General features: G+C 50.1%; 2 protein-coding genes across 9 annotated transcripts; one reads left to right on the forward strand and one right to left on the reverse strand.

Moving 5' to 3' along the window:
• Positions 1-1,506: 1,506 nt before the first annotated feature.
• Positions 1,507-5,340, forward strand: REM2 (RRAD and GEM like GTPase 2). Its single transcript, XM_036842027.1, has 5 exons — positions 1,507-1,609; positions 2,841-3,182; positions 3,426-3,499; positions 4,233-4,440; positions 4,831-5,340. Exons 1-5 carry the CDS (start codon positions 1,507-1,509, stop codon positions 5,124-5,126), a joined length of 1,023 nt encoding a protein of 340 aa, XP_036697922.1. The 3' UTR covers positions 5,127-5,340.
• Positions 3,969-26,406, reverse strand: RBM23 (RNA binding motif protein 23). 8 transcript variants are annotated; one of them, XR_005018722.1, is made up of 16 exons: positions 26,215-26,406; positions 22,529-22,604; positions 21,853-21,959; positions 21,302-21,349; positions 21,006-21,173; positions 20,747-20,800; positions 20,475-20,592; positions 20,226-20,378; positions 20,003-20,140; positions 19,410-19,475; positions 17,691-17,886; positions 17,499-17,603; positions 17,325-17,409; positions 17,034-17,239; positions 5,357-5,459; positions 3,969-4,226 (listed from the first exon to the last, which is right to left on the reverse strand). XR_005018722.1 is itself a non-coding variant. In XM_036843010.1 (16 exons), exons 4-16 carry the CDS (start codon positions 22,592-22,594, stop codon positions 17,236-17,238), a joined length of 1,308 nt encoding a protein of 435 aa, XP_036698905.1. In that variant the 5' UTR covers positions 22,595-22,604; positions 23,255-23,306; positions 23,506-23,536; positions 26,215-26,406; the 3' UTR covers positions 16,360-17,235. The 8 variants fall into 8 exon arrangements, 6 of the variants coding, with proteins under 6 accessions (XP_036698905.1, XP_036698903.1, XP_036698904.1 ...); XM_036843010.1 differs by lacking the exons at positions 3,969-4,226; positions 5,357-5,459 and adding exons at positions 23,255-23,306; positions 23,506-23,536 and having other exon boundaries at positions 16,360-17,239; XM_036843008.1 differs by lacking the exons at positions 3,969-4,226; positions 5,357-5,459 and adding exons at positions 23,153-23,306; positions 23,506-23,536 and having other exon boundaries at positions 16,360-17,239.
• Between the last annotated feature and the right edge of the window lie 795 nt (positions 26,407-27,201).

A 27,201-nucleotide genomic window follows, 5' to 3' on the forward strand; every position in this document is an offset into this window, starting at 1 on the left:
TAAAGTAAGAACGAGTAGGCTGTGATTGAGGACTGTAGGGTCTGTCCAGTGAGTGAAGCACATGAAGACTGTAGCTGCTTAAGAGTTCTTTCTGCTCCCTCTAGACCCCACAATGTTACCCTGCAGTTGACCTCCACATAAGTGAAGCGTCACTGCACTAGTAACCCCGAGATCACTATTTGCTTCTTCAATTGGAAAAGTCCACTGAAGATCACAATATAGATTGTCCCCAATAATAGGAGACAGTTGGAATATTTAAGACAAGGAAGGCAGCATAGCATAGAGACAAAAAACAGTCTTTGGCATTGGAAAGATCTGGGTGGGAATCCTGGTGTCCCCATTTTCCAGCTGCATGATTGATTTGGGGGACAGGCCACTCACCCACCACTCTGAGCCTCAGGGTCATGAGGATGAAAGGAGAGAATGCAGGAAGGTGCTTAGCACAGCATCTGGCAAAAATGGGGTGAGAAGGGGCCAGGAAATCGGAATGTGTGTTTGGGTCCTTGGGGGCATCAGGAAGTCAAGAGTGGGAGCCTGAAGGGAAAGGGACCGGGCAGAAAAGGAGCAGTAAAGGAGCCCCGCTATCCTGGCTTCCCCCCCAAGAGGTAGGTGTCATTGTGTGTCTGCCCTGTGTAGCCCAGAAGGCCTGGGGCTGCCCCAGAGAGCACTGAGAGGGGGGCTGGCTCCCGCACTGGGGATTGGGAACTTCTTCTAGAGGGCTGTCTCTCCCCTTTTTCCTGCTCTGATTAACACGAGGTTGGTGGGCCGGGCAGGGAGGGAGAGATGGGGAAGGAGTCCCCACAATGGTTTGTACCCACCTGAACCTAGTAAAAATATGAAGCTGCCAAACAAAGCAGCCATGTCTCCTTCCTCAAAGCCCCCATCTGCCTAGGGGCCAGGCTGGGAAGTGGGTACTGCTGTGGGCCTTAGCCCAGAAGGGGTAATATGGGGAAGAGGGGGTGGCAGAGAAGCTTGGTGGCAGGGTGGCTGTCCTCCTGTCCCTGCGTCTTTTTTGGTTTCTTCCTTTAGCCCCTCCATTTAGCTACTGAGCACCCACTCCGGGCTGAACACTGGGCTAAGGGGCTGGGATACGGAGACAAATGACACATAGTCCTGGCTCCTGGAGAAAGACCACCCAGGCCCTGGGTCCTTGCCTCCTCCCATCCTCAGCTCCCTTGCCCACTGACCCCTCACCCCACTTCTCTGAACCCGTCTCTTCTGCCCCTCTGACTTTGTTCTGTTCATGTCTTAACCAGACTCCGCAGTGTGTGTGCTCCCAGAGGGAAGCGATGCAAAGGGGGTGGGGGGGCGGTGGGCAGAAAGGAGGGAATCCCGCTGACATCACGGCTCATTAGCATATGTGACCTCATCAGGGGGTGGGACTGTTTCCCCAGGTGTCTAGGGGGAGGGCATGGGGGGTGGTATTTAAAGGGAAGAGCTGACAGTGCTGCTGAGTGAGGGAGCGGGTGCTGCGAGCCGCCAGGCTGCACACGCACACGCACACCGATGCACACAGACCTCGACACCGACATGGACACGGACACAGAAACCACAGCACTCTGCCCCGCCGGCAGCCACCGGGCCTCCCCGCCAGGGACGCCCACACCAGGTGAGGGCTGAGCTGGCAGGTGCTGGCTGCAACCATGGGGGTGGGAGCTGAAGCTTTGGTGGGGAGGTCAGAACTAGGGGTTGAAGGAGCTCGAACCCAAACAGCAAGAGGGGAAGACCAACTCAGGAAGTGGGGAAGCCTCCTGCCCACACCAGGACTGGGGCTCAGCTGAGGTGGGGGGCTAGGGGGCAGAGGTGGGCTGCCTAAATGTCCCCTAACCCATCACCGGGGGTGTCCCTGGGGAAACTGGTACTTAGCCCCTAGGTCTGCCTCATTCCCAAGAGGTTGGGACGGGCAGGAGGGAAGGGGGAAAGACAAGGGGCAGCCCACAAGCCTGGGAATTATGGGCAGGGGGCTACCCTGGGGAACTGTTTTGAGGGTTTCTCTGGCTCCTGGAGGCCCTGGCTGCCAGCCAAGTATTGATCCTGGGCTATTTCCAGCCTCTCTCTATCCCCCTTTGTTATGTCTGTGGTTCCTCCTCCAGTTACCCTGACCCGTGCATTGTCACTCTCCCTGCTACTGCTCTCTCGCTATTTCTCCTCCTCCCTCCCTCTCTCTCCCTCCCTCAGCCTCACGATGAACACAATATTCTGTCGGACTCACAGGGACAGCCAGGGGTGCAGAAGGATTCTCACACACAGACATGCATTGGGGGATGCTTACCTACAGGGCCATGGGAAGAGGCAGCCCCCTTAACACACCCATGGAGACCCAACACACACATCTCAGTGAGCAAGTCCCTTCCCTGGGAACAGGCTCCCCACAAAGTTTTTGACTCTATCAGTACCCAACCCCAGAACCTGGGCAGCAGCTTCAGTTTATCCTCTGGGTGGGGATCATCAGTGCAGGAAGCAGGAGGGGGCAGGGCCTCCCGGTGGAAGGAGGGGCAGCCCCCGGCCAGAGGCCTAGTCTGGGGGTGTGCCTGTGTGACAGTGTGAAGTGTGAGTGGGTGTGCAAGCCTGCACACAGGTGCCTCCCCTGCATGGGGCATGTTTTGAACGGGTTGTGGCTGAAACCACACTGGGCAAGCCTTCAGGTCAGCCCCTGGGAGCCCCACCAGTTCAGGCTTCTGGTGGAGTTCAGTGGAAGAGGTCGGACCAAAGATTCTCAGCTCCTTCTGGGTCACGGTCATCGACTGGGCCTCTGAGGCTGGAGCAGCCAGGACTGAGTCCTCTGCAGGTGCCTAGGCCTACCCCACTCATAGCTTCCTTCTCTTTGCCCCCCCCCCCAGAAGCAGATGCTACACTGCTGAAGAAGCCAGAGAAACTGTTGGCAGGGTTGGACCGGGGCGGGCCACCCCCTGCCCCGGGGGCCCCCAGACGAAGAGGCAGTATGCCTGTCCCCTACAAGCACCAGCTGCGGCGGGCCCAGGCTGTAGATGAACTTGACTGGCCACCTCAAACCTCATCCTCTGGCTCCTCTGACTCCCTGGGTTCAGGAGAGGCAGCCCCCACCCAAAAGGATGGCATCTTCAAGGTCATGCTGGTGGGGGAGAGCGGCGTGGGCAAGAGCACCCTAGCAGGCACTTTCGGTGGTCTCCAGGGAGACAGTGCTCACGAGCCGGAGAACCCAGGTATTTGGGGGAGCCCTGCAAGGATTGAGGGTGCCTCTGGAGCCCTAGTCAGGGATGGAAGAGCTCAAGGCATGAACAGTCCTGGAGGCCAGAACCTAAGAGAAACTGTTTCAATGCTTTCTGTGGCAACCTCCCTGGAGGGGGTCCCTGGTGCTGGGATCTAAGGCATCCCTGGTTACCAGGTCTTACAGGTGTTGGGAAGCCTCCTAATGGGCTCTATTCCCTGTCCCTATTTCCCAACAGAGGACACCTATGAGAGACGCATCATGGTGGATAAGGAGGAAGTGACTCTAGTTGTTTATGACATCTGGGAACAGGTGAGAACTAAGATGTGGCTGCAAGCAGGTGATGAAACCTGGGAGAGCTGAGGAGGGGCCAAGTATGGCTGAAGGCTGAAGGCTGGTGGGACTACAGCCCCTGGTTTTAACATGTAGTGGAACCTGACCTTTCATATATATTGTCTCAGAGAGCAAAGGCTCACACCTATGCACATACCATGGCATTGAGAGCTGCTGTCTGGTTTCCAGGATCTTCTGACCCAGAGGAAAGTTAGGATCTGGATTTGACAAACCCTGCAACTGCAAGCCAGGCTGAACACCCTGAAACTGACCCCCTCTGTACATTTTTCAGCCTAGAAGATCCTGATCTGAGAGGACAGAAGCTCAGGGCTCTGTAATGTCAGGGAAGGGGAAAAAAGTGAGGACTTGTGAATATTTGGACATAAATGATTACTATGCAGAAACGAGAGGCCAGATTACACACACTTGAATAGCATTCATTTTTTAAGAGCTTAAGCATAACAAAGTAGGATGGGCTACCCTAGACTAGGATCCTATGTCCCCCATTCGCCCATGTGGGGCTCACATTACAAACTTCTCCCTCCTCCACAAACACACTCTGAGTATGGAGATTCTGCCATTAACTAGCTCTGTGTCCTAAGCAGGTGGCGTCTCCCTCACATCCTGGCTCCTCATCCTTGAGGTGTAGGTGCTGGGCAGGTTCTCCCATGCCTCCAGCCCTGACGTTCCACGACTCTCTGCCCATCTGCAGGGGGATGCAGGGGGGTGGCTGCAGGACCACTGCCTTCAGACGGGGGATGCCTTTCTCATCGTCTTCTCAGTCACCGACCGACAAAGCTTCTCCAAAGTTCCAGAGACCCTACTACGGCTCAGGGCTGGGAGGCCCCACCATGACCTGCCTGTCATCCTCGTTGGAAACAAGAGTGACCTGGCCCGCTCCCGGGAGGTCTCACTGGAGGGTGAGTACCCTGAACCTCATCCATGTTTGCAATCTCAGGGAACCCTCTCCCTTCCAGGACACCTCTTCTCCATAAGGCCCTTTTACCCTCCTGGGTGCACAAAACTGCAGTTAGCCCCAGGCTAAGGGCAGACTCTCAATGCCCACGCCTTGGGCCCCGAGACTCCCTTCTCTTCCCCCTCACCTCTTCTCAAGGCCCCTTTCTCCCTCCCCCTCCACACCACCACCGCCCTCCACTTAATCCCTGCTTGTTCTATCAGTTGCAAGAGATCCATTTGCCCCAATCCCTTTCCACTGCACGCCCTGGACCCCCCAGACCCAGCCTCGCCCGGCCCCGGGCCCAGCGCAACCCCATGGGCGGGCGGGCGCCTGAACACGTCCCTTCCTGCAGAGGGCCGCCATCTGGCAGGGACACTGAGCTGCAAGCACATCGAGACGTCGGCCGCGCTGCACCACAACACGCGGGAGCTCTTCGAGGGAGCGGTGCGCCAGATCCGGCTGCGGCGGGGCCCGAACCGCGCTGGGGGCCCGCAGCCCGAGTGGGGCAGGCCCGAGGGCCCCGCGCCGCCCACGCGCCGCGAGAGCCTCACCAAGAAGGCCAAGCGCTTCCTTGCCAACCTGGTGCCGCGCAACACCAAGTTCTTCAAGCAGCGCTCCAAGTCGTGTCACGACCTCTCCGTGCTCTGAGCCGCGGTCGCTATGGTCACCGTGGTCGCCATGGTCACCGCGGTCGCCATGGTCACCGCGCCCTCCGCTCGCCCCCTCGCCCCGCCCCGCCCCCCTCCGGCTTCCTCTGTGAAGACAGTCTAGGAAACCAGAAACTCCCGGGACGCCCCGGTGTGACTTTGGGAGCCGGGCCCCCCGCCCCCAGACCCCGGCGGGCGTCGCCCCACCCGCTCCGCGCGCCCCCCGGTTACCTCCCGGCCTCGGGGCTCCTGGAAGGCGAGGACGCTGACCCGCGGGGGTCGCGCAGCGACTGTTGGGCGGGGCGGCTTCCGGCGGGCGGGGAGGGAAGTAGTTCTGCAAGGTATTTTGTTTTTTTATTAATTCACGCTTGACCACCTCTCCCGTAAAGAGGTGCTAAAAGCAAGAACTGGAAAAGTGCTTTGTAAACTCCTTTACAGTTTTCCACCTTTGTACTCAGCGCGAATATGCCTCAACTTTAAGAGATTCTTAAAGGTAAAGACACGGAGCCGCTTCTTTGAGACTTTCCTAAAGCGTCCTGGCTCTGATCTGCTGCACTTGTCCACTTTGCCTTTAAGAAGTCTTAAAGGCAAGGGCCTGGAAGCGCTGTTCTTCTGAATTGATTGTGATTTACCGTTACACCACGGCACTTCCCCTTTAAGGTTATTAAGGGGAAGGTGTGCAGAGACTTTTGCCTGAAGAGCTGTGCGGTGGCAACCCGCCTTTAGCCAGGTTCCAGGAGGCACCAGCAAGGGGGCCACACTTCCCTTTTCAATAAAGAATTTTTCTACTGCACTTGCTCACTTTGACTCTCTGTTCTCAAAGCCCCCCCCCCCCCACGGAAGGGATGGGTGGATTTAGGTTCCTTGCTCCTCTGAGCCTGAGTTTTCTTGTCTGTAACGGTTCTAGGGAGACTCCGGAACTGACTTAGTCCTGGAGTAGTCATAACAAGGGGCAAAAGGCCCCTAAAGTTTACGGAGTCCAGCTTGTCCCTTTGCCAATGAAAAAACAGGCCTGGAGAGGAGCAGGGACCCGTTAGAATTAATTTGGTAACTCAGTGACCAAGTCCCCATCACCTTACCCCTTATCCGGCAAGGAGCAGGCTGGAGGCTACATTTTGTACCCAGAACTACACTCAGCTGTGACCTGGGCTGATTCAAGGTGGGGCCCACATCCAACAGGGAGGCCCATCAGCTGGGGCGTGATAGGGTTGGCCTGCACCTCCCCAGCTGTCACCTGCAAGGTCCCTGTGAGAGCTGAAGCTGTCACTGCCTCCCCTGGGGACGCCCACGCCTGCTGCTGCCTGAGCTGAGCATGAACAAAGAGAGCAGAGGCAGCAGTTCCCCTCACCCCTAGACATACAATACAGCTACCCGAGCACCTGAGGGCCAGGCCTCCACTCCACCCCACCCAGGTTCCCAGAACTCGATGGAAAGAGGGATGAGATGTCTCCTGAGTCCTTGCAGCTGGGGAGGAGCCAAGGGGGACCAGCCCAGCACAGGTGGTGAGATGATGATATGAATAATGACACTATCCTTAGGACTTAACTTACTTTATCTCAATTCTTTAATGACTATATGAGGTGTCACTACCTCTTCTACTGTGGAAGAAACAGAAAGTAACTTGCCTGAGGTCAATAAGCAATAGAGCTGGGATTGCACTCTCGTCTGCTTGATACTTAATGGTGATTGTATCCAGCCTTGCATCTGAGGTTCCCCTTCAGTGAGGATGATGGGAAGAGGGAGAGGGACAGTAGAAAGAATGCAGGGGACACTATGGGCAGAGCCATGGGCAGTGGCTGTGGTAAAAGGGCCAGAGAAATTACATGGCTATAGTGGCGTAAGCCAGCTCTAAACTCTGGGGACCAGGAACAGCGGCAGTGCAAATTGTAAACTGCAGGAAAACACACTGGGCCCATTAAGGGACCAGATGGTCCTACAGTTGCGTTGAAACCTCAGGGACATGAAGAGGAGGGCTAAGAGATGAGCACCGAAAAGAAGTTTGGGAGCCCTATTGCAAAGGACCTTAAATGCCAGGCAAAGGAGTTTGTGCCCAACTCTGTAGGCAGTGAGAGTCACTGAAGGGTTTTGAGTGTGTAAGTGACATGATGGGGCTGGTCCTTTGGGAAGAGGAGGCAAGGAGATGGACTGGAGCAGCAGAGGCAAGGCCTGAAGAGATGAGTTTAGGGGACAATCACAGTAATACACATGGAAGGTAATGAAGGACCACGCTGAGGGAGATGGCAGTGGGAAAGGAGAGGCAGCATGGAACTTAGAGTCAGAATCTGTGGGACTTGACAACTGAGTGGCTGGGTATAAAGACAGGGAGAAGTTGCAGGTGATGGGAGGATGGTGAGGAACTGGGAGTTAGGGGGCAGGGGAGGTAGCCGGTAAATGGCTCCATTTTGGAGACTCTTTTGAGTTTGAGATGCTCAGAAATACATCCCTGGACAGCTGAGTCTGAAATTCAAAACAAGTTAGGGCAAGAGACACAGATAGGAGAATAATTGCCATACCAATGGTAGTAAAGCCAGAGGAAAGGATGAGATGCAGGGCAGTCACACAGGGCCCCATGCTTAGTTAAATGCTCTGCTGTCGCTTGAACAAGGCTCCTTGAAGAAGGAACCCTGCATTTTCATTTTGCAGCAGGGACCCACTAAGGGAGAGACTAAGAGGATGCAGTACAGGTTGGGATCCTTAGCCTCAAACCACACATGGGCTTTAGGGGTCTGTGATTCTTGTGAAATGGTACAATCTGATGCGTTTGTGCAGTCACACATTTGTCTGAGAATAGGTTCACGAATTTCATCAGATTTCCAAAGGGGTCTGTGACCCAACAGATCACGAGCCGAGATGGTACTGACTGCTGCTGAGAAGGGGAACTTGGTGGGTGGACAACAGGTGTAGGAGGTTTACTTTTCATTGTATGCCTTTTTACTACCTTTTGGGTTTTTAACTATGGCTAAATAAACTAAATAATTTTTTTAAAATAAATTATTTATTTTTGGCTGTATTGGGTCTTTGTTGCTGCACGCGGGCTTTCTCTAGTTGCAGAGAGCGAGGTCTACTCTTTGTTGCGGTGGGCGGACTTCTCATTGTGGTGGCTTCTCTTGCTGCAAAGCACGGGCTCTAGGTATGCGGGCTTCAGTAGTTCTGGCACGAGGGCTCAGTAGTTGTGGCTCGCAGCCTCAGTAGTTGTGGCGCACGGGCTTAGTTGCTCCGCGGCATGTGGGATCTTCCCGGACCAGGGCTCGAACCTGTGTCTCCTGCACTGGCAGGCGGATTGTTAACTGCTGCGCCACCAGGGAAGTCCCTAAACTAAATAATTTAAAACAAAACAAAGCTTTGGTGTTCCAGAGAAAGAAGAGGGACCAAAGAGAGAGTCCTGGGGACAGGCAGATGAAGAAGGTGGGATGCAGCTGCCAAAGAAGTGGTGGAGGAACTAGGGTTGAGCAGGTAATGGCTACTGCCCAGGGAGAAGGGTTTTCTAGAGGAAGAGTACCACCACTGGTCAAATGTGGCAGGAGGGGAGGATGAGGAACCAGAAGGCCCAGTGCCTTTCATGGGGCAGAAGTCTAAAGATGATGACGGCAGGACCTCCCCCATGAGGGGAGCCACACACGCCACAAGCTTCCCTCCCCCCAACTCAGCCAGTTCCATCAGCCCGACCCATCTGTGTGTTCCCTCCAGACGCCTACAGGAAAGAGCTCAGAACAGACAGAAGCTGAAGCCCCGCTCCTGCTAGACTTGGGAGAGGTGGGGTCTTCTCTGAGAGCCTGGCCACTCTTCTCCCTCCCTCTGATCAAGGCAAAGTAAGCCCAGGCTGCTGATCTGGACTGGCATGAGACCAGCAAGGGGGCCCGATGCTGAGCTGCCTGTGCCAGGTAAGATCCTCTCTGCCCTCACGCGCCCTTTTTTTTAAAAATTAATTAATTTATTATTTATTTTTGGCTGCGTTGGGTCTTTGTTGCTGCGCGCGGCTTTCTCTAGTTGCAAAGAGCAGGGGCTACTCTTTGTTGCGGTGCGCAGGCTTCTCATTGCGGTGGCCTCTCCTGTTGCGGAGCACGGGCTCTAGGCGCGCGGGCTCCAGTAGTTGTGGTACGTGGGCTTAGTTGCTCCGGGCATGTGGGATCTTCCCGGACCAGGGCTCGAACCCGGGTCCCCTGCATAGGCAGGCGGATTCTTAACCACTGTGCCACCAGGGAAGCCCCGTGCTCCTCTTAACCAGTCCAATTTTGACTTGGGGTCTGTGCTCCCTTATCAGCCCAGTCCCTGCCCAACCTCTACTAACCCCATGCCGCCTGGCCCACAAGGCCGCCTCATTGGCCAAGAGCATAGACTGGGTGTTCTCTCCCTTGAGAGGCCAGAGGTGAGGCCAGTCCTGTCTTAGAAGTTATCCCTCTGCTCTGGGCCTCTGCTTACAATTGGGCCTTTGTGCCCTGCTGCATCTAACCCTCTTTAGAGACTGGAACAGGGGCTCTCTCCTCTTCTGAAGGACTGCCGGAGTCATGGAAGGACACTCCGCAAGTCTTCTGGGTTAAATCCTCGCTCCCAGAAAGTCCACCCATACATACATCTTTTTATTAATCTAATCTAATTGTTCCAATCCACATCAGTCTAAGTAAAATCTTCCTGGGCCTTTTAATCTTTCATCTACAAATGCTTGTTGCTCTGCTCAAATACTGCCATATGCCAGTCACTGTGCTGGGCCCTAAAGAGAAAACAAATACAGATAAGGCACTATCCCTGCCCTCAAGTAGCTTACAATTGAGCTGGAGAGACAGGGCAAGTTGGAGGTAGCACTACCATGGCCAAAACAGCAGCAAACTATACCACATTCTGACTAACTGCAAGCTATATCACGTGCTCTAAGAAGTCTGAATGGAAGAGACAGAACATTTGGAAGACATATTTTAGGAACTGGGCCTTGAAGGTTATACATAGGCTGTAGATAGATGGGGGAAAGAAGGAAAATAAATGTCTTGCGGCAAAACCACATGAGCAAATGTACAGGAGAAATGGTGGGCAGCCTGCCACATGATGAGGTAAAGACCCTCCCTGTACAGAAGGAAGCAAAATTTGGGAGGATGTCAAAGGGTCCCAAAACCAGTCAAGAGCATTCTGCTTCTTAGTCCTTTATCATCTGGTGGCTCTCTGATGGAAATACTCAAGGAATTTGAATCTTGATGTCATGACTCTACAGCTTGGTGGCCTTGTAAAGTCAAGGCGTGAATATAAATTCAATGGGGCTGTGTAAGCCTTTTACCTGGCACTCAGGCTATTTTCTGGATGGAAGTCTATGGAGAAAGTCACTCTTAACCTCTCTTGTCTTTCTGAACCTCAGCTCTTCCCAATTATAAAATGAGGATAAGGGCTTCCCTGGTGGCCCAGTGGTTAGGACTCTGCGCTTCCTTAGTTCCAGGGAACTAAGATCCTGCCTGCCACAAGGCGTGGCCAATAAATAAATAAATAAAACGAGGATAATGATACCTATCTTGTAGGATAATCATGAGGACTAGATAAAAATGCAAATATCTTCATGATTATACAAATCAGCAGTGGAAGTAATGCTTCTTACAAAAATTTTTTATTATTTTTCTTTTTTTAAAAATTTTTATTGGAGTATAGTTGATTTAGAAGCAATGTTTTTTTGCAACCTGTGTCTGGTCCCTTATTCAGGCAACCATGCAACATGCTAATCTCTCAAAGCATGGCACCACTCTGGAGATACAAATTTAAGTTGTGGTCCACAAAGTCCAACAGCCTCCTGCAAGACTCACAGGTAACCCATTATCGGATTTCTTGTTTGGGGAGTTTTGGGGGGAAGATTGGCAACTGAAGCCTAAGGATGGTATTATACTACACAGTTTCCCATTTTTCTGTTCAAATTACAACTTTAGGCAGAGGACCTGTGCTGATTTAAAATACTTATTCTGAAAGGAAACTGCCAGAGTAGGTAGGGCTAGGCTCTGGAGACCACAAAGACAGGTGCCATAGGAATGCTTGGGGGAGATTAGGAGGGATGCTTGCAAAGGACTATAACAGAGACTGCTCTGGGATTTTCCCCAGCCAGACCAAGCAAAGGGCACTAGGTATCCTGAAGGTACTTGAGGGGCCCACCTTGATTTTCCAAAGCCATCTGGTTGTAACCTGATTAGAGTTTCAAGTATAAAGAGATTTGACCAGTGGGATTTGTTTTCCTGAAATGTAGCCTGTGTGTGACCTAGGACCTTGTAAGCCTGGGACTTTAGCCCAGGAACAATGAAGGTTTATTTTCACCATTGCCCCACCATCAGTTCCGCCCCTGTAAATCTCGAGCATTCTCAAAGTTGGGGAGGAGAATTAGGTCAGGTAGAAAGTCAAGTATGTAGGCATCCAGAGGAATGGGAAGCTATCAAGTTCTAAGGCCTCTACAGGTTATCATTTCATTGCATCCTCACAACATCCCCGAGACAGGTACTACTGTTATCATTTCCTTTCTAAAAGGGAGGAGTCTTGAGTTAGAGAAGTAACACCTAAGCTTACTCAGCTGGTTTGTGGCAGAAGAGAGATCTGAAGCACATGGTGTTGTTCCAGAGTATGATCTTTCTGCTACAGGGTGGAGGTTCCCTGGCTTGGCTGGGCCCAGGAAGTGGGAGAAGGAGGCTAATTCTCAGCACCATTCATTTTAAACAAGTAGGCTTCAGGATGCTTGAAAGCTGACTGAAGTTCCCATCCTTTCTGGGATATTGGCAAGAGTCTGACAAGTCTCTGATTTCCAAGGTCACTGTTTCCCTCTTCTTGCAATCCAGCACTGACTGGCTCTTTTCCAATCTTCAGGCACCTCATCCACCCACTGCCCTCAAAAATAACTGCTTAATGGGTCTCCAGTAACTCCACCCAACTCCTTAAGGGCTCTTGAGAGCAGATCATCTGGGAGAGCCAAGAGAACTCATCCAACTTTTAAAAATATTTTATTTATTTATTTATGGCTGCATTGGGTCTTCATCGTTGGGTCTTTGTTGCTGCATGCGGGCTTTCTCTAGTTGTGGCGAGCGGGGGCTACTCTTCGATGTGGTGCACGGGCTTCTCATTGCAGTGGCTTCTCTTGTTGCGGAGCACTGGCTCTAGGCACAAGGGCTTCAGTAATTGTGGCATGCGGGCTCAGTAGTTGTGGTGCAAGGGCTTAGTTGCTCCACGGCATGTGGGATCTTCCAGGACCAGGGATCGAACCTGTGTCCCCTGCATTGGCAGGCAGATTCTAAACCACTGGGCCACCAGAGAAGTCCCTCATCCAACTTTTAAAAGTGATCTTTGATCATCTCTTTCCTTGCCTCCATCTTCCCACATGATCTAAGTTGACTGGTCTGCTTCACCTCACACAGAGCTCTCTCAACTAAGAACACACTTTGAGGGACTTCCCTGGTGGCGCAGTGGTTAAGAATCCGCCTGCCAATGCAGGGGACACGGGCTCGAGCCCTGGTCTGGGAAGATCCCACATGCCGTGGAGCAACTAAGCCCATGCACCACAACTACTGAGCCTGCGCTCTAGAGCCCGTGAGCCACAACTACTGAGCCCACGTGCCGCAACAGCAAAGGCCTGTGCGCCTAGAATCTGTGCTCCGCAATGAGAAGCCACTGCAATGAGAAGCCCTCGCACCGCAACGACGACCCAATGCAGCCAAAAAAAAAAAAAAAAAGAATACACTTTGCGAGCAATCCGTTCTGGATATAGAGTGCAAAAGTTGGAAGGGAAGGGGGGGATATCTGAAGCCAGAAGATTCACACAGCTTCAGACCAGAACTCCTTTCCTGCATTCAGCTCATGACTACTGACTTCACCTGGTTGCCATGGAAACATCAGTCTCTGGGGTGGCAAGCATCACTTTAGACAGAAAGCTTCACAGGTTACCATGGTAACACCAAAAAGAGTAAAGCTGCCTCCTCTCTTGGAGCAGTGAGGAAGAAATGGACGAGACTGCTAGGAAAAGCAGGCTAGAAGGGACAGCCTCTGGAAAGCCTGGCTCTGACTTGAACTGAGAGGGAATTAATTCAACTGAACAGATACAAAATGGTGCAAACAAAACAGTAATGAAAAAGACACATCTATGACTGGCTTCATCAATCTATAACCATCTAGTAACAGAGTTTACCAAGAACTGTAAATAAAGTCAGAATAAGACCTACATAGGACCAAGAATACTGAAAAGGAAAATCAACTTCAACTAGGAAATCATCAGTCTTAAAGGACAGGATTTTGACCAGCAGAGAGGGGCAGGAAGAGAGAACAAGACAGTAGACATGGAAGTGGAAGAATTCAGGATATACTGAGAACTATGAGTATAGAGACAGAAAAAGTGACACTTCCCCATGACTCCAAGGCTTTGGCTTCCACAGTGATGCTGAGGCAGGTTAAAATTAAGATCAAGGGATCTGAAGCTAGACTGGACTGAAATCCCAAACTTGCTAACTGCATAATTGGGGGACAAGTTAGTTAACCTTTTGGGTATCAGTTTCCTCATTAACAAAGTAAAGATAATAAAAGAATCTACTTCAGAGGGTCATTGTGAGGATTAAACAATTCAATACATATAAAATGATTCGGGGCTTCCCTGGTGGCGCAGTGGTTGAGAATCTGCCTGCCAATGCAAGGGATACGGGTTCGAGCCCTGGTCTGGGAAGATCCCACATGCCGCGGAGCAACTAGGCCCGGGAGCCACAATTGCTGAGCCTGCGCGTCTGGAGCCTGTGCCCCACAACAAGAGAGGCCGCGATAGTGAGAGGCCCGCGCACCGCGATGAAGAGTGGCCCCCACTTGCCGCAACTAGAGAGAGCCCTCACACAGAAACGAAGACCCAACACAGCCATAAATAAATAAATAAATAAATAAAATTTAAAAAAAATAATTTTAAAAAAATAAAATGATTCGAACAATGCCTAACCCACACCAAATCCTGCATAAATGTAAATTCTCATTGTTAACCACCCCACTTTTTGGTGCCAGGAGAGCCTCTTCTGACTGTCCAAGTAATACTCCCCCCCCACTCCTTTTTTTTCCAGTTGCAGCACGCGAACTTCTTGGTTGCGGCATGCATGTGGGATCTAGTTCCCCGACCAGGGATCAAACCTGGGCCCCCCTGCATTGGAAGCATGGAGTCTTACCCACTGGACCACCAGGGAAGTCCCTGTCCAGGTAATACTTCCTGATTCGCACCAGACTCTTTAAGAGAAAGGCAGGGCTGTGATAGAGTATCTCCAAGTTTTTAGCTCATTTCCCTTCCTTATAAGCACCAAGACTAAAGGTTCATAGGTCACAGCCCTGCTTCCACTGGTAGCCCACAGAGCCTAAGAAAGAAGTAGGGTGAATCCCAATCCAGCAGCATTTAAAGAACAGGGAGGAATGCCACTGCCTTAGAGAAGAGAGGAGTGGAGGCTCTAAGCCGAAAGTCAGGTGAAAAATCCCATTCAGAATTGAGGACTGGTGGGAAAATTCTAACTGCGCTGGGCACAGACCTGGGCAAGTCTCATCTCTACTCCCACCTTAGCCACCGTGCTCAGGCAGGAGGTTGAGGGAGGCTCCTTTACATCAGGCTGGGCCCAGAGGCTGTTCACTGCCCCTTCTCTCCACGCCAACCACCCCCTATAGAGGGATGAGTAACAAGAAGGCACTGAGTCACACACAGTGACACCGGCTGTTACCCACTAGACATTGTCACCTTATGTGGGTTAAGACTAGAACAGAAGTTGTCTTAGACATTCCCTTACTTCCACCCTTGTCTCTCTCCCAGCAAAAAGCTATGCAAGGCTCTAAGAACAAGGAGCAAGTTAGAACTGAGGTGGAAGGACGCAAAGTGCAGGAAGGCCAAAGCAGCTAGGAATGGGAGTATAAGGAAACTGAGCAGTGGTGGGGGCCCACCTGAGGGCAGGAAGCAAGGCCTGGGGGTACCTACAGTTTGAAGATGTTCAAGACTGCCATGAGGAGGCCTGGCCCATAGCCTCAGGAGGATGCATAAAAATGTAAAAATGGTTTGCACTGAGGTCAGGATGCCTTAGCAGCCGCATCAATAACTGCAAGGGACTGGGCCTTAGCCAGCTGCTCCTACCTAAAAACAACGCGGCCTCCTTCCCTTCTCCCAGGTCCAGAGAGCAAATTAGTACAGGGAAGGGGTAGGGGTGACAGTGGGTGAGACTGCAGCAGCCTGGAAGTCCCTCCAGAGTCCCAGTGGCCTTTTATGCCACAAGTAGGTTTCAGGTACTTAACACTGCAGTGTAAAGAGCAACGTCATAAGCTAACCACTAAAAAACCATCACTCTGCTTAGAAGCCTTAACTGACAAGTTAAAACCTAGCAGCAATTATCCGAATTTTTAGTGTGACAATAAACTCTCAACATTCTGTTGCATAGAGACCAGTAAAGAATGGAGGAAGCCCACAGAGCCCTGTCCTTGAACCTCAGACCTTCTCCTTTTGGTTGGTCCCTAGTTGGCGAGCCAGGCTCTGGGCTGGCCCCTTGTTCTAAGCCTTACAAAGCAGGCAGAGGAAGGTGTGCCCTCACCTTTGGAAGGGCCATGCCTGGAATGCTCAGCTCCCTGGAATTCATCGACTGGTCTCAGGCCTGTGTTATCAGAGCCGTATGGAAAGAGTTGGGGGGACTGAAAGGACGAACAACTGCAGACTTAAGGCCTGGGGAGCCCTGATGTATAATGCCCAAACCCCTTTGGATATTGGACTGGATGTCCACTACAGAAAGGTCCAAAGGCAGGTACAGAGTTCAACAAGGTAAGAATGGTGAGCTTAGGAGGCTTCTCTGGTACTTAAGCTCCTCAGGATCACGAAACACCCTTAGAGCAAGGTGCAGAACGTGCTACCGTCACACTGCCATCTGGTGGAAAGACAAGATCTGTCCCCAGGCAGAGAGAGGGAGCCCAGAGGTCTGTCCACTAGGCAGGGAGGTTTGGAGATAATCAAGATAAAGACAGAAGGAGACCACAGAGCATAAAGACCACGGGAGTATAAAGCAGATACAGATGGCGTGTGTGCCTTTTGTCTGTTTTTCTTTCTAAAGATCACATTTTTAAAAAATTAAAATAAAGGAAAAAAACTCAATGGCATTACAAATGTTTTATATCCCTAGAATCATTCGTGGTTTTGGCTCAGGATAAGTTAACGTCAGACAGACACACCACTGGACCGAGACCACACACATGGGCAGCTGCCGCCACAACTGTGGGACCTGCCTTTTGTACAAAGTTTATATATATATATATATATTTATATTTATGTACACAGACACAAGGGTATAAAATACAGTGAGAAAGACTCACGTGTGCCCAGCTGGGCTTGAGCCCCCAGTCTCCAGAGGCACATGGAAGTGGTGGAGAGAAGCAGCCTCCCCTCCATCCTCCCACCCTGGGCCAAAGGAAGGACAACTACACAAAGGAAGATGGAAGGTAACAGAAAGGTACCCCACCTTTCACTGAACTCCCGAATGCCCCTAAGACATCCAAAACGGCTGGCAGGAGAGATCATTCCCACACCTCCCAGCAAGATGTTGAGCCCACAGTAGCAGTTCTGGCCCCAAGCTAAGGTTTAAGGCAGGCTTCCCAACACACATGTCCGTGCTATCTTCCAGGGCCCTTGTAGCAGCAAGCCAGCACTTTCAAGGTTCACTCCCTCAAACTCCAACGTCCTCAGAGACCAGAGGTCTTAAAGGTTTTCCGTGACAGATTGTAGGGTAAAGGTACAGGCAGGCAGAGAGCGGTTAGTTCCTTCAGTTAATGCCCTATGGCCTTCCCAATGGGGGAGGAATCAAGGAATCAGTAAGAGGTGGTTGGAAAGGGCAAGGAAGGTCATCCCAGGAGACGATAAACACAGAGAAACAGATGTTCAATGCAAGTGCAGATTCTGTTCTCTTCAACTGGCAGCTTTGCTCACCAGGGTCCATTCCCACTGCGGCTGCGGTGGGCAGGAGCTCTCCTTGGTGTCCGAGGGGGGTCCCAGTTCCCCCACCGTCAATGTTCACACCCTCAGGATGGTTTGGTCCACAGAATGGAGAGAAGGGGCCATGGAAGGGTAGACGTGGAGAAGGGAGTGGCAGGACCCAGAGGCAGAGGGAGGCAGTGGACTGCGCCACTCATTACCTGTGGCATGGAGAAGATGTAAACGGGAAGCCGGAGGAAAGAAAGGAACTGTGAACACTGAAATGAGCTGGGCCTTGAGACTCACATGGTTTGGGGGGTAAAGAGGCTGGAAAGCTGGAAGCACTGGGAGGCGATTGCCTGGGAGGCGAGGTTCAGGGCCGGACTCAGAGCTGGAACAAAGAGAGACAAGGGAGTTAGCACAGAGCATTCATGCCTTCCAGGCCCGACCCTTCTCTCCCTTTCCCAAGTCCAAGTCTACCAGTCAAAGCCGCTGGGTTCAGGGACCCCAAAGGAACTGCTCCATTCAGTTGCAAGGCAGCAGCTTGGGCAGCAGCAGCGGTGGTCGGCAGCTGGATTCCAGAGCCTCAGAGGGAAAGACGAGGTGGGGTTAAGTCCTAACCCTTGATGTAAAATTCAACGCCATGTTCTTCACTCTGCAGAGAAGCCCTACCTTCTGCCAATTTGGCCATGAGCTGCAAACGTCCACCCGCTGATCCCAGATCCAGCTCCTGGTCTCCGTCAGGAAAAGTGGTGTCTGTGCCACCATCCAGCCGCTCGGTCACATGGCCAACCCTCACAGGCCGACCAGCAAGCTCAAAGCCATTCAACTGTTCCAGGGCCCGGCGGGCACACTCAGAGTCAGAGAACTACAAGAAACCCAGGCCATATCAGGTACCTCCTGGCCACAGACATGCTCTCAAAGCCCCACTAATACTCTCTCGTCCTACTGTCCCATGAAAATTGCATGCTCACTGTGGCTCAAACTTTTCTTTCCCAGGGAATGTGACCTAAGATCCCCATGCCCCCAAATGGTTCTCTAAGAAAGACCTTTTCCAGCTGACTCAAGCGCAATCGCTTTTCAATCTTCCAGCTCCACTGAGAACCTAACAGCGCATCATCTGTAGGGAGCCCAGTCTGACAGGCTGTTTCACAAATGGGCATATCAAATGGAAGTAAGACAGGCTGAGATCCAAGGCTCCTGAGCTTTAATTTCAGCCCTCAGGACTAGTAAGTTTCAGTCCTTAGTCAAGAACCAGGAACGTGGAACTCCAGAGCCCAGCCTCAGGAAGGCGCACACCCTGGTACTGAGAGCGAGACTGCACCCCCACGCCCACCCCGCCCCAGTGCTGCTGACTCTGGCCCACTGGCCAGAAGGCCTCTACTCTCTCGTCCCTTTCAGCAGCAGCACTAGCTGCAGCCTGGCATGAAGAGGATTCCCAGTCTGCTGTTTATGTGTCAAGGGTGTTGACCTAAAAGGCAGCAACACAAGGGCAAAAAGGCCCCACAAAAACCTTTCTGCATCTGAGTCACACAGGGAGCTAGAAAAGGTACTTGCCACCATGAACACCACAGCTGGCTTTATTTACTCTGGTATTACCTGTCCTAGGGCCTGGCACGTGGTACTGACAGTTCCTAGGCAGGTGGTGTAGGTGGCGTGCTTTTACCAGATACTTCTGAGATGAGCAATTCCCATGGTAGAACACAACCTACCTCCCCTCTGCCCTGCAGGCAACTGGGGGGGTGTATGCTGCCTGGATTGAGCCCAGAAAATATCAGCTTCTATCAGACTTTGTGGCTGGCAGCCAGTCCTAGCCTGGAGTCACATGGGGCTGGAAGAACCAGTTATGGGAATTGGAAACAATTTTGTTGGAGTGTTAGGAAAAGGTGAGACTTGCCCACTATTAGGTGGCCTCACTGTTTTCCCTATAGTGGTATTTAAATATACAGATATTTCTCAATGGGGAAACTGCTTCAAACTGGGTAGGACCAGAGAGAAGTATATACCTTCTTATTCCCACCCCATCATGAAAATATACCAATTCTATAAAGCACATCTATAAAGGCCCATACCTAACCTCCCTCATGCCCCCAACCTCTTAGCTGCAGCCTGGAATCGTTACTATTACCCAGAGAGCAAGCTGTAGCACCAGGGAAGCTGGTTGACCTCCTGGACACCCCATACCAGTGCCACTGACAGAGTGTAGGAGAAAAGCCATGATCTCAAGCAATGCACTCATCTCAAGGGGCAGAAGGTTAGTCCAAGCTTCAGGCACCAGGGTTTATGGGTCAGTTAGACAGTTCCTATGGGAGGAGGATGAAGCTAAGCTGCAAAATCAGACAAGTGGAGAAACCTAAACTAAAATTAAAAAGTTGAAGACTAGAGACTCACCGTAATAAAACCATAACCTTTAGAGCGGCCTGTATCTGAGTCCTTCATCAGGACAATATTATCAATCTGCAGAATAGAGAAAAATCATCAATAATCTTTTGGCTAAGCCATACCTTTGATCTTTCCTACCCAGACTGTTCTTTTTTTTTTTTTGGCCATGCGCAGCATGTGGCATGTGGGATCTTAGTTTCCCAACCAGGGATCGAACCTGCGCCCCCTGCAGTGGAAGCACGGAGTCTTAACCACTGGACCGCCAGGGAAGTCCCTTACCCCGATTGTTCTAAATACCTCTTTCTAACCAACCCATTACATCTCTCCAAATCATTTTAAAAAAGAGACAAAGCCCATCTCTTTCCCAAACACTTTTTCTGACTCATCTTACTTCATCTGGACCCCATTATTTGATTTCACGGTGCCAAATTTGTCTCCTGAGCAGTATGAATACAGATGGAGCCCAACTTTCCCAGCATGGACCCACATGGCCATCGTGAAACACGCAGTGGGTTAATCATGGTCAGACAGAACGAGGAGGTACACTTGCCCTCCCCACTTTTTCCGATTCCCTTCAGAGGTTTCCCTCACTTTCTACTCACTTTGCCAAAGGGCTCAAAGATGCCCCGGAGCATGTCCTCGGTGATATTGAAGTGCAGGGAGCCCACGAAGAGGCGCATTGGTCCACCACTGCCCTTCTGCAGGTTGTTGGCCATGGCTGCCAGTCGGTTTTTCTCAGCCTGCGGAACGAGGAGATGATGGGTCATGCCCCACACCTACCACCATCAACTCCATCTTCTCATGTCCATTTCTCAGGCTGCTCACCTGTGAGGCCTGTACAATGATAGGCACTCCCAGCAGCCGCTGCCCGGTCAGCCCAATGGCCAGCGGCACAGACTGGATCTCACAGAATTCCACATAGGCAATGCCCTTAGAACGACGTGAGTTCCGATCTGAGATGATACGTACATCTCGAACCTATCCAGGGCAAAAAGGAAATCCTGAGTTGGGCATAAAGGGGGATGGAGAGAAGACAGGCTTCTCAGAGACAACTAAGAGGGGGAAGAGGGTTACCTTGCCAACAGCCGAGAAAAAGTCCTCCAGGTCTCGAGGCCGAATGCGGGCAGCTAACTGCATACAGAACACCGTGCGGGCATCCCGCTCCTCAGGACTCAGATTATCAACTGGCTCCCTAAAGAGTGAGCAAAATCGTCGAGACCCTCCCTCCCAGTACTTGGTCATCATTCTTCAGCTACCCTCAAGTACTAAACATTCCTGTGGTTTGGCTCAAACCGCTTTTTATTCATAACTCACAATCCCTAAAAGAGTGCTCACTGTCAACTCACCTGACTGGGCTCTTCTCTCGGAAATGAGGACTCTTACTGTGTCCATACCTACGCCTACGGAACAGAGAACAACCAAACTGAAAACCAGGTCACCCATCTTTATCCACACTGGCCCAGTGCTGGGTCTTCCACCATGAGAAAACCAGATTACAGCACCCCATCGCACATGAGAATTCTGAGTATCACCCCTCCAGTAACTGGGTCTCCTGCCTATCCCAAAATACGATACAAAGACGATCTTATAAGCAAAAGGTGATACCCAGTGCCAAGCGGTGGACTCCTGTAGCGCACACGATCCTCACGACGTCGGTCTCGACTTCGTGACTCACTACTATGTCGACGATCCCAGCTACGGCTGCGGTGACGACGCTGCCGATCTCGACTCCGGCTCCGACTGCTTCTCCGCCTATGACGGTCTCGACTACGACTGTGGACGGCAATGACTATTAAGCTCCTTAAGAAACAAACCAACCTTTCTGGCCTTTAATGTACAGCTTTCCCTGGTTTCTTTCCATTTATAATTCTCAAAACCCAAGCGGCCCCAGAATGACTGACCTGCGTTTTCTATCCCTGCTTTTACTATGGCTCCGACTCCTCTTCTTCCTGTGAAAGAGAACATAAACTCTTATTACTGATGTTTCATTATCTCTCCCAAGGATAAGAAATGACACTAAAGCAAGGGTGAAACAGAAAGCAGTGAAAGACCAAAGTCTAGAAGACAATATGGCAGAAGTTCACAACAATGGCATGACATCAGTTTACACAGAGCCCTGAATGCTGTCAGGCATCTGAAATGGCCATTTTCCCCCACAAAACCAAGCAAAAGCTCATGTTTCCAAATCAGAGATCCTCTTGCTATTTTATTCAAGTGAAATACTACATCAACGCCTGGACTGATCCACAAGTCTATCCACAAATCTACACTGGCAAGCGAAGACTAGAAGATCATTAACCCAGGTCACCATCATTCCCATGACCCAGTGGAGCCATTACTAAAAGTCAGAAATCTTACCAGCAACCACCTCCCTGTTCTGGCTGTCTCTGTAACGGACACAGTTGCTTCCCTTCCTCAAGTTGCCAACCCATTTTCCTCAGGCCACACTCACTTGCTTGCCTCCCCACTGGTGCCACTGCCACTGCTGCCGGTACGGCTGGTGCTGTTGGTGGTGTTACTAGGGATCTCCTTTTCAACCTCGTTAGTTTGCTGCTCATCCTGAGGGGTTCGCCAGGAAAATGACACAAGGTACCAGGTGGCAGACACACAGATTCCATTGGGCAAGGAAAGAAGTGGACAAGGAAGAAAGCTCATGAAATCGAAGCTCTCAATCATCTAAACAGTTTCTAAGCACCTGAACCTCCTAACAAAAAGAATAAGAGAATAAGGAAAGAAACTACCCAAAAAGAAGAAATCAGATTTTGAAGTCAAACCTTTAGCTACCCCAACATCTGTTCCACTAACACCCATTTCCCTGGAGAGTGAGAAATGAGAGTTATGCCTGAGATACACTGACCTTCTACTGTGTCACTGAGAGCTGTGAGCAAAGCACTGGTTCCCACCGCAACTTCATGTCCCCCCGACCCCCAGTTTCTGGGGCCCTTTCTGTAAGCATGGCCCTTGAGTATCGGCCTCCAGCAGAGCTTACTAAAAGATTATGCCTTTCATGAAAGCCACTGCACATAATAAACGAACAGGGAAAAAAGATTCACAAAGCGTTGAAACTGATGATCCACAAGTGCTTTTTCTTACCAGCCCAATTCCAAGAGTGAGATGGGGAATCTTACCTCCTCTTTTTTATAGGGAGCCTCCAGCATGGCCTCAATCACTATATCAAAGTCATCGGACGCCATTGTAGCAGATCTGAGGAGAGGACATCAATACATAAGAACCTCATTTATATTTTTCCTCCCCTTCCAGCACCCCACATTCCCTCCCCCCTGCAAGAAACAGACTTCAGGATATACAGTTCTGTTTCTTGAACTCCAAAGGTACCTTACCCGCTGTTGCTTACCCTAAGTTTATTTTTGCACCTTACTGATCTGAACTAGTTCTGCTTTGTGGCTTAGAAAAGGTCAGGGGTCTAGAAGAAAACTGAATATCTAGGTAGAAACAATACACAATATAGACCCCGTCCCGTGAAGAGAAAATATTGGTACTCAAAATTACTGTTTACTTTACAACAGACATTCGGCCTCCATTCTACTGTTCAAAATTCTGAATAAATAATTAGTTTAAACTTAAATCGGCACATATTTCCCATAAAAAGGTAAGAACGCATGACTAAAAATTAGGAGCAAGACAAAGCAATACCAGAATAATGCAGATTTGTCCGAAGCTTTTCCCCACACCACCGCCCAACATAAATAATGAGGGGATTCATCATTAAGCATTTTCTGTACAATACCAACCAGAGTTTGGGTAACTCAGAAAGACCATGATTAAGACAGGCTTAACCAGTCCCACTCTGAAGCCTTTCTGTCTAGGAAGGTACAGTAGGACTTCTCGCCTACCCCAAGCTTTCACATCTAGCAATGGTCTTTCCCAAGTCTGTCCACGACAGGTCTATCAAATAAAAAAAAACAGAAGACACCAAACAAAATCAATAGGATAAATTATTCAGAAATTACTGGTCTGAAATTATCAATATACATAACATGGATGACTCTCGAAATAATTATGCTGAGTGGAAGGAAACAGGTAAAAAAAAGAATACATACTGTATGATTTCATTTACATAAAATTCTAGAAAATGCAAACTAACCTGTAGTGACAGAAAGCAGACCAGTGGTTACCTAAGGATAAGAATAGGTGGGAAGGGGCTAGGATGAAAGGATTATAAAAGGGCATTTTGGAATTTGGGGGGTGATGGTTTCATGGGTGTTAACACATATCAAAACACATCAAAACCCATCAAACTATACACTTTAATGTGTACAGTTTTATTTTATGTCAATTACATCTTAATAAAGCTGAAAAAAAAACTAATCTAAATACTTTCTATGCAAGGAGGTTAATCATAATTAGACTTTCCATATCCTCAAGAACTTTGTCCTCTTTAAAGCAGCTAATGCATCATCCAATCATGCTGTCTTGGTTGCCCTCAGAGTCCATAGCCTATTTTGATGACTTAATAAGAGTAATCATTATATCAATATCTATCATTTATAGTACCTAATATTGCTAGACACTATGCTAAACATGTTACAGAGATAAAATTCTTGGAAAGAGCCAACCAATAAAACTTACTTGGAGCCAAATTTAAGGCTTAAAATGGAAACCAAACCAAAATCAAATAGGTGTGTCTAAAAACCAGTGAACTCAATCTCTTATATTAACACCTTACATTTATTTAACAATCAATGGTAACATATGCTACAGGCAAATATTGGATCTAATGCACAGATGACGGACTTCCCTGGTGGTCTAGTGGGTAAGACTCCGTGCTCCCGATGCAGGGGGCCCGGGTTCGATCCCTGGTCAAGGAACTAGATCCCACATGCATGCTGCAAGTAAAAAGCCCATATGCCGCAACTAAAGATCCCACGTGCCTGAACTAAGACGCTGCACAGCAGAAAGGAAGGAAGGGAGGGAGGGAGGGAGGGAGGGAGGGAGGGAGGGAGGGAGGAAGGAAGAAAGATTTTAAAAATGCACAGATGAAAAAACTGAGGTTCTGTGAACTGCCCAAAGTCACAAAGCTCAAATGGAGAAGCTGACCCTTGATCATAAGTCTTCCGACTCTTAAGTCTAATATTCTAACAGGTTACTGCTCTCTCATGTGGTTTATAACTTAAACCCTGAAGGAAATTTAAAAAAGAAAAGTACACAGCTTACCAAGATGTCTACTTTAAATTTACACTGACTTGAAGAATTAATGTTCTGATACGTATATCAAAAGAATCAGTCCCATTAGTCACACCTATTGTGTGGCTTACAGATATTCAGCGTGTAACAGTATATGCTACAAAATATTAGAAACCAGGCTGATTTTTTTTTTCAGGCTGATTTTAATATATGCTATCTGATTTTAATATATGCCAGCATATATCTTAATATATGCTACTGTGGGAAAAAATGGTTCTGAAAGTAAGTTTTTGATCTACAAGCTCTGTTCCTTTCATTCATTTTGGCTGCCAAATCTATACAATTTTTCTAAGTGTCATAACGCTTCTCTTTTTCACAGCCTGCCTTTAACTCTCCAAATGAAATGCTTCAAGAACTGCTCTTTGTTGAGTGCTAGTACAGCATAGGGATAACTTAACACCAAAAAAAAACTTTCATGTAAGTTGACAAATGAACCCCTTCCTATGGAATGAAGTTTTCAGACTTCAGAAACAAATGAATGAATCTATTTAAGCACAGACATATATAACACCAGCACACTTTGAAACTTGCAATCTTGCTGGGTTTAGTCTATCTTTCTAGATGTCCTAAAAACAGAATGTCCCAAACACTGTGTGCTTTCACGTTGGGAGTTTTCAAACTCTTTGAGTCCTAACTTATGGGTCAAAGTCCACTCAATCCCATACATTAAAATATTATAGTGCTTTCTTCCAACCCTGCTCCAAAAACTATGTTAAAGGCCCACAATCACGGCACTACGTGGACCTTGTCATAGCACAGACAAGACCCAAGCCAGCACAGACAAGACCCCACTGCCGCGGGGGCAAAGGAGAGTGAAGAACCACTGTCAGCCCTGATCAGGCAGAATTCACCAAACGCTGGAGTCCCAGGGGTGATGGTAGCGCCATCTCCTGGGTCCGGTAACTGAGCTGGGCACAAACATGTCCAAACTGAAGACAGCTTAATTAAGAACAGAAACAATGAGAAAGATAAAATCATTCCCCATGTTGTGTAACAAGCCAAGGCCACGCTTCAAAAAATGGTCCTACAAGTTACCGACTGGCAGCATCTCTGCGAGGGTCAGTGTCCCGATTCTAAAGCCTCGTATGTGGCCCCATTATGCTCCTCTACCGCCACAGGATGTGTGGGCAGAGTGGCCAACATACTGAACATGAGTCTTTGAGAGACTGAAGATTGAAAAAGAAGCCTCAATTCCCTCATCTCTCTCTGAGTGGTGGCACTAAGGGCTGAAAACGGATCCCACATGTCCTCTCAGACCGTGGTGGGTCGATGCTCCCTCCACAGTGTGGGACACCCTAAATGTCAGAGCTGCGGGGACCTGGAAAGAGGTAAGTCACTGGGACCCTTGAAACAGCATCTTCATCGCTAAAGGATGTAGCCACGAGGGTGCCGATGGATTACAGTTAGGTAGCGAACACTTCCAGATCAAAGTAAACAAAAAAATTTTTTTAATTTTAAAAGTTTGCCCCCCAAAAAAATAAATAAATAAAGTTTGCCCAATTCTGCTCTTGACGCCATTTTCTGCCTGTGACGTCAGGGGGAGGCGCCGTGCGACAACGTCACGCATAGGTGACGTTTCGGGGGGGGACCCGGTTTCGGGGTTTCTTACCAGTTCCGGGTCCCCGCAGGGGGGGGGGGGTCCCGGTTCCCTCCGTTCCTTTGGGTGTGTCGGGGGACGCGAAGCACGGCTCCCTTCCAGAGACTCAGCAGTAAGAGCCCCACTACAATCGGAGCCGCTCCTCTTCCCGCAAAATGGCGGCAGCTCCGCTGTCTTCCAGAACGTTCCCCAATCTGCGCAGGCGCCGAAACATTCAGGCGGCGGAATTAATCTCACTGGTATCGCGGCAACACTCCAAAGTACAGATTTTCATTGGCTAAAATCCTGAGCATGGGTGGAGCCAAGTTCAAAGGTCTCTTAGCAACCACCAAGTGCCCACTGATTGGCTAATCCTTCCGAGACTGAGGGAAAGCAGAAGCGTCCTTAGGTAGCCGCCTACCGCTCTGTCATTGGTTAAATGACTTGCGGAAGGCGGGGCAACCGGGCAGAGCACCGGAGAGAAGGATCCTCCGGCTCGCTCCCGGCTCTCCTGTAGACTAGGCGAACACCGCGGAGGAGCCTATTGACGTCCTTGGTCGTCCCCACTCAGATTTGCCGAGGAGCTCACGTCAGGCTTCTCTGGGACAGCTTTCTGGAGAGCAACTGTATTTGCTTCCCGGGGGGAGGGATGCTGGGCTGCACATCCCCATTCTGTCATACAACCCTCCCAACCGCTGCCTCGTTCCCTCAGCGCTTGGATCTCACGAGACTGTCACAGATTTGTCTTCTTCCGCTTCTGCCTGGTCCTACAGCTCACATACCTTCAGTTCAAATCAGTGCCCCACACACCTCCCACCGCAAGGGTAAACTTGAGGCAGTTTCTCAGGTGCCTCGGTGAAGCAGTACTCAGCCCTCTAACCAGAAAGAGAAGGAACTGATGTCCACCCTCACGTTGCAACGTCTTCCAGAACCCCCAGAGCCTTCAGCTGCCTAATACAGCTGCCAGAAAGATAGCTGGTTATAACATGGAGAGGGCCATGGAGTCACAGGAACCGTGTT

The sequence above is a fragment of the Balaenoptera musculus genome, chromosome 2, assembly GCF_009873245.2.
Source record: "Balaenoptera musculus isolate JJ_BM4_2016_0621 chromosome 2, mBalMus1.pri.v3, whole genome shotgun sequence".
Taxonomy (NCBI): domain Eukaryota; kingdom Metazoa; phylum Chordata; class Mammalia; order Artiodactyla; family Balaenopteridae; genus Balaenoptera; species Balaenoptera musculus.

Coding starts and splice junctions, on each gene's coding strand:
- REM2 (XM_036842027.1), top strand. CDS start 1,507: ATGCACACAGACCTCGACACCGACATGGACACGGACACAGAAACCACA. Junction 3,500..4,232: donor TTTATGACATCTGGGAACAG/GTGAGAACTAAG, acceptor GCCCATCTGCAG/GGGGATGCAGGGGGGTGGCT. Junction 4,441..4,830: donor CCGGGAGGTCTCACTGGAGG/GTGAGTACCCTG, acceptor CCCTTCCTGCAG/AGGGCCGCCATCTGGCAGGG.
- RBM23 (XM_036843004.1), bottom strand. CDS start 22,594: ATGGCGTCCGATGACTTTGATATAGTGATTGAGGCCATGCTGGAGGCT. Junction 20,379..20,474: donor TTTTCTCGGCTGTTGGCAAG/GTAACCCTCTTC, acceptor TGCCCTGGATAG/GTTCGAGATGTACGTATCAT. Junction 17,887..19,409: donor AAGGTTATGGTTTTATTACG/GTGAGTCTCTAG, acceptor GGTTTCTTGTAG/TTCTCTGACTCTGAGTGTGC.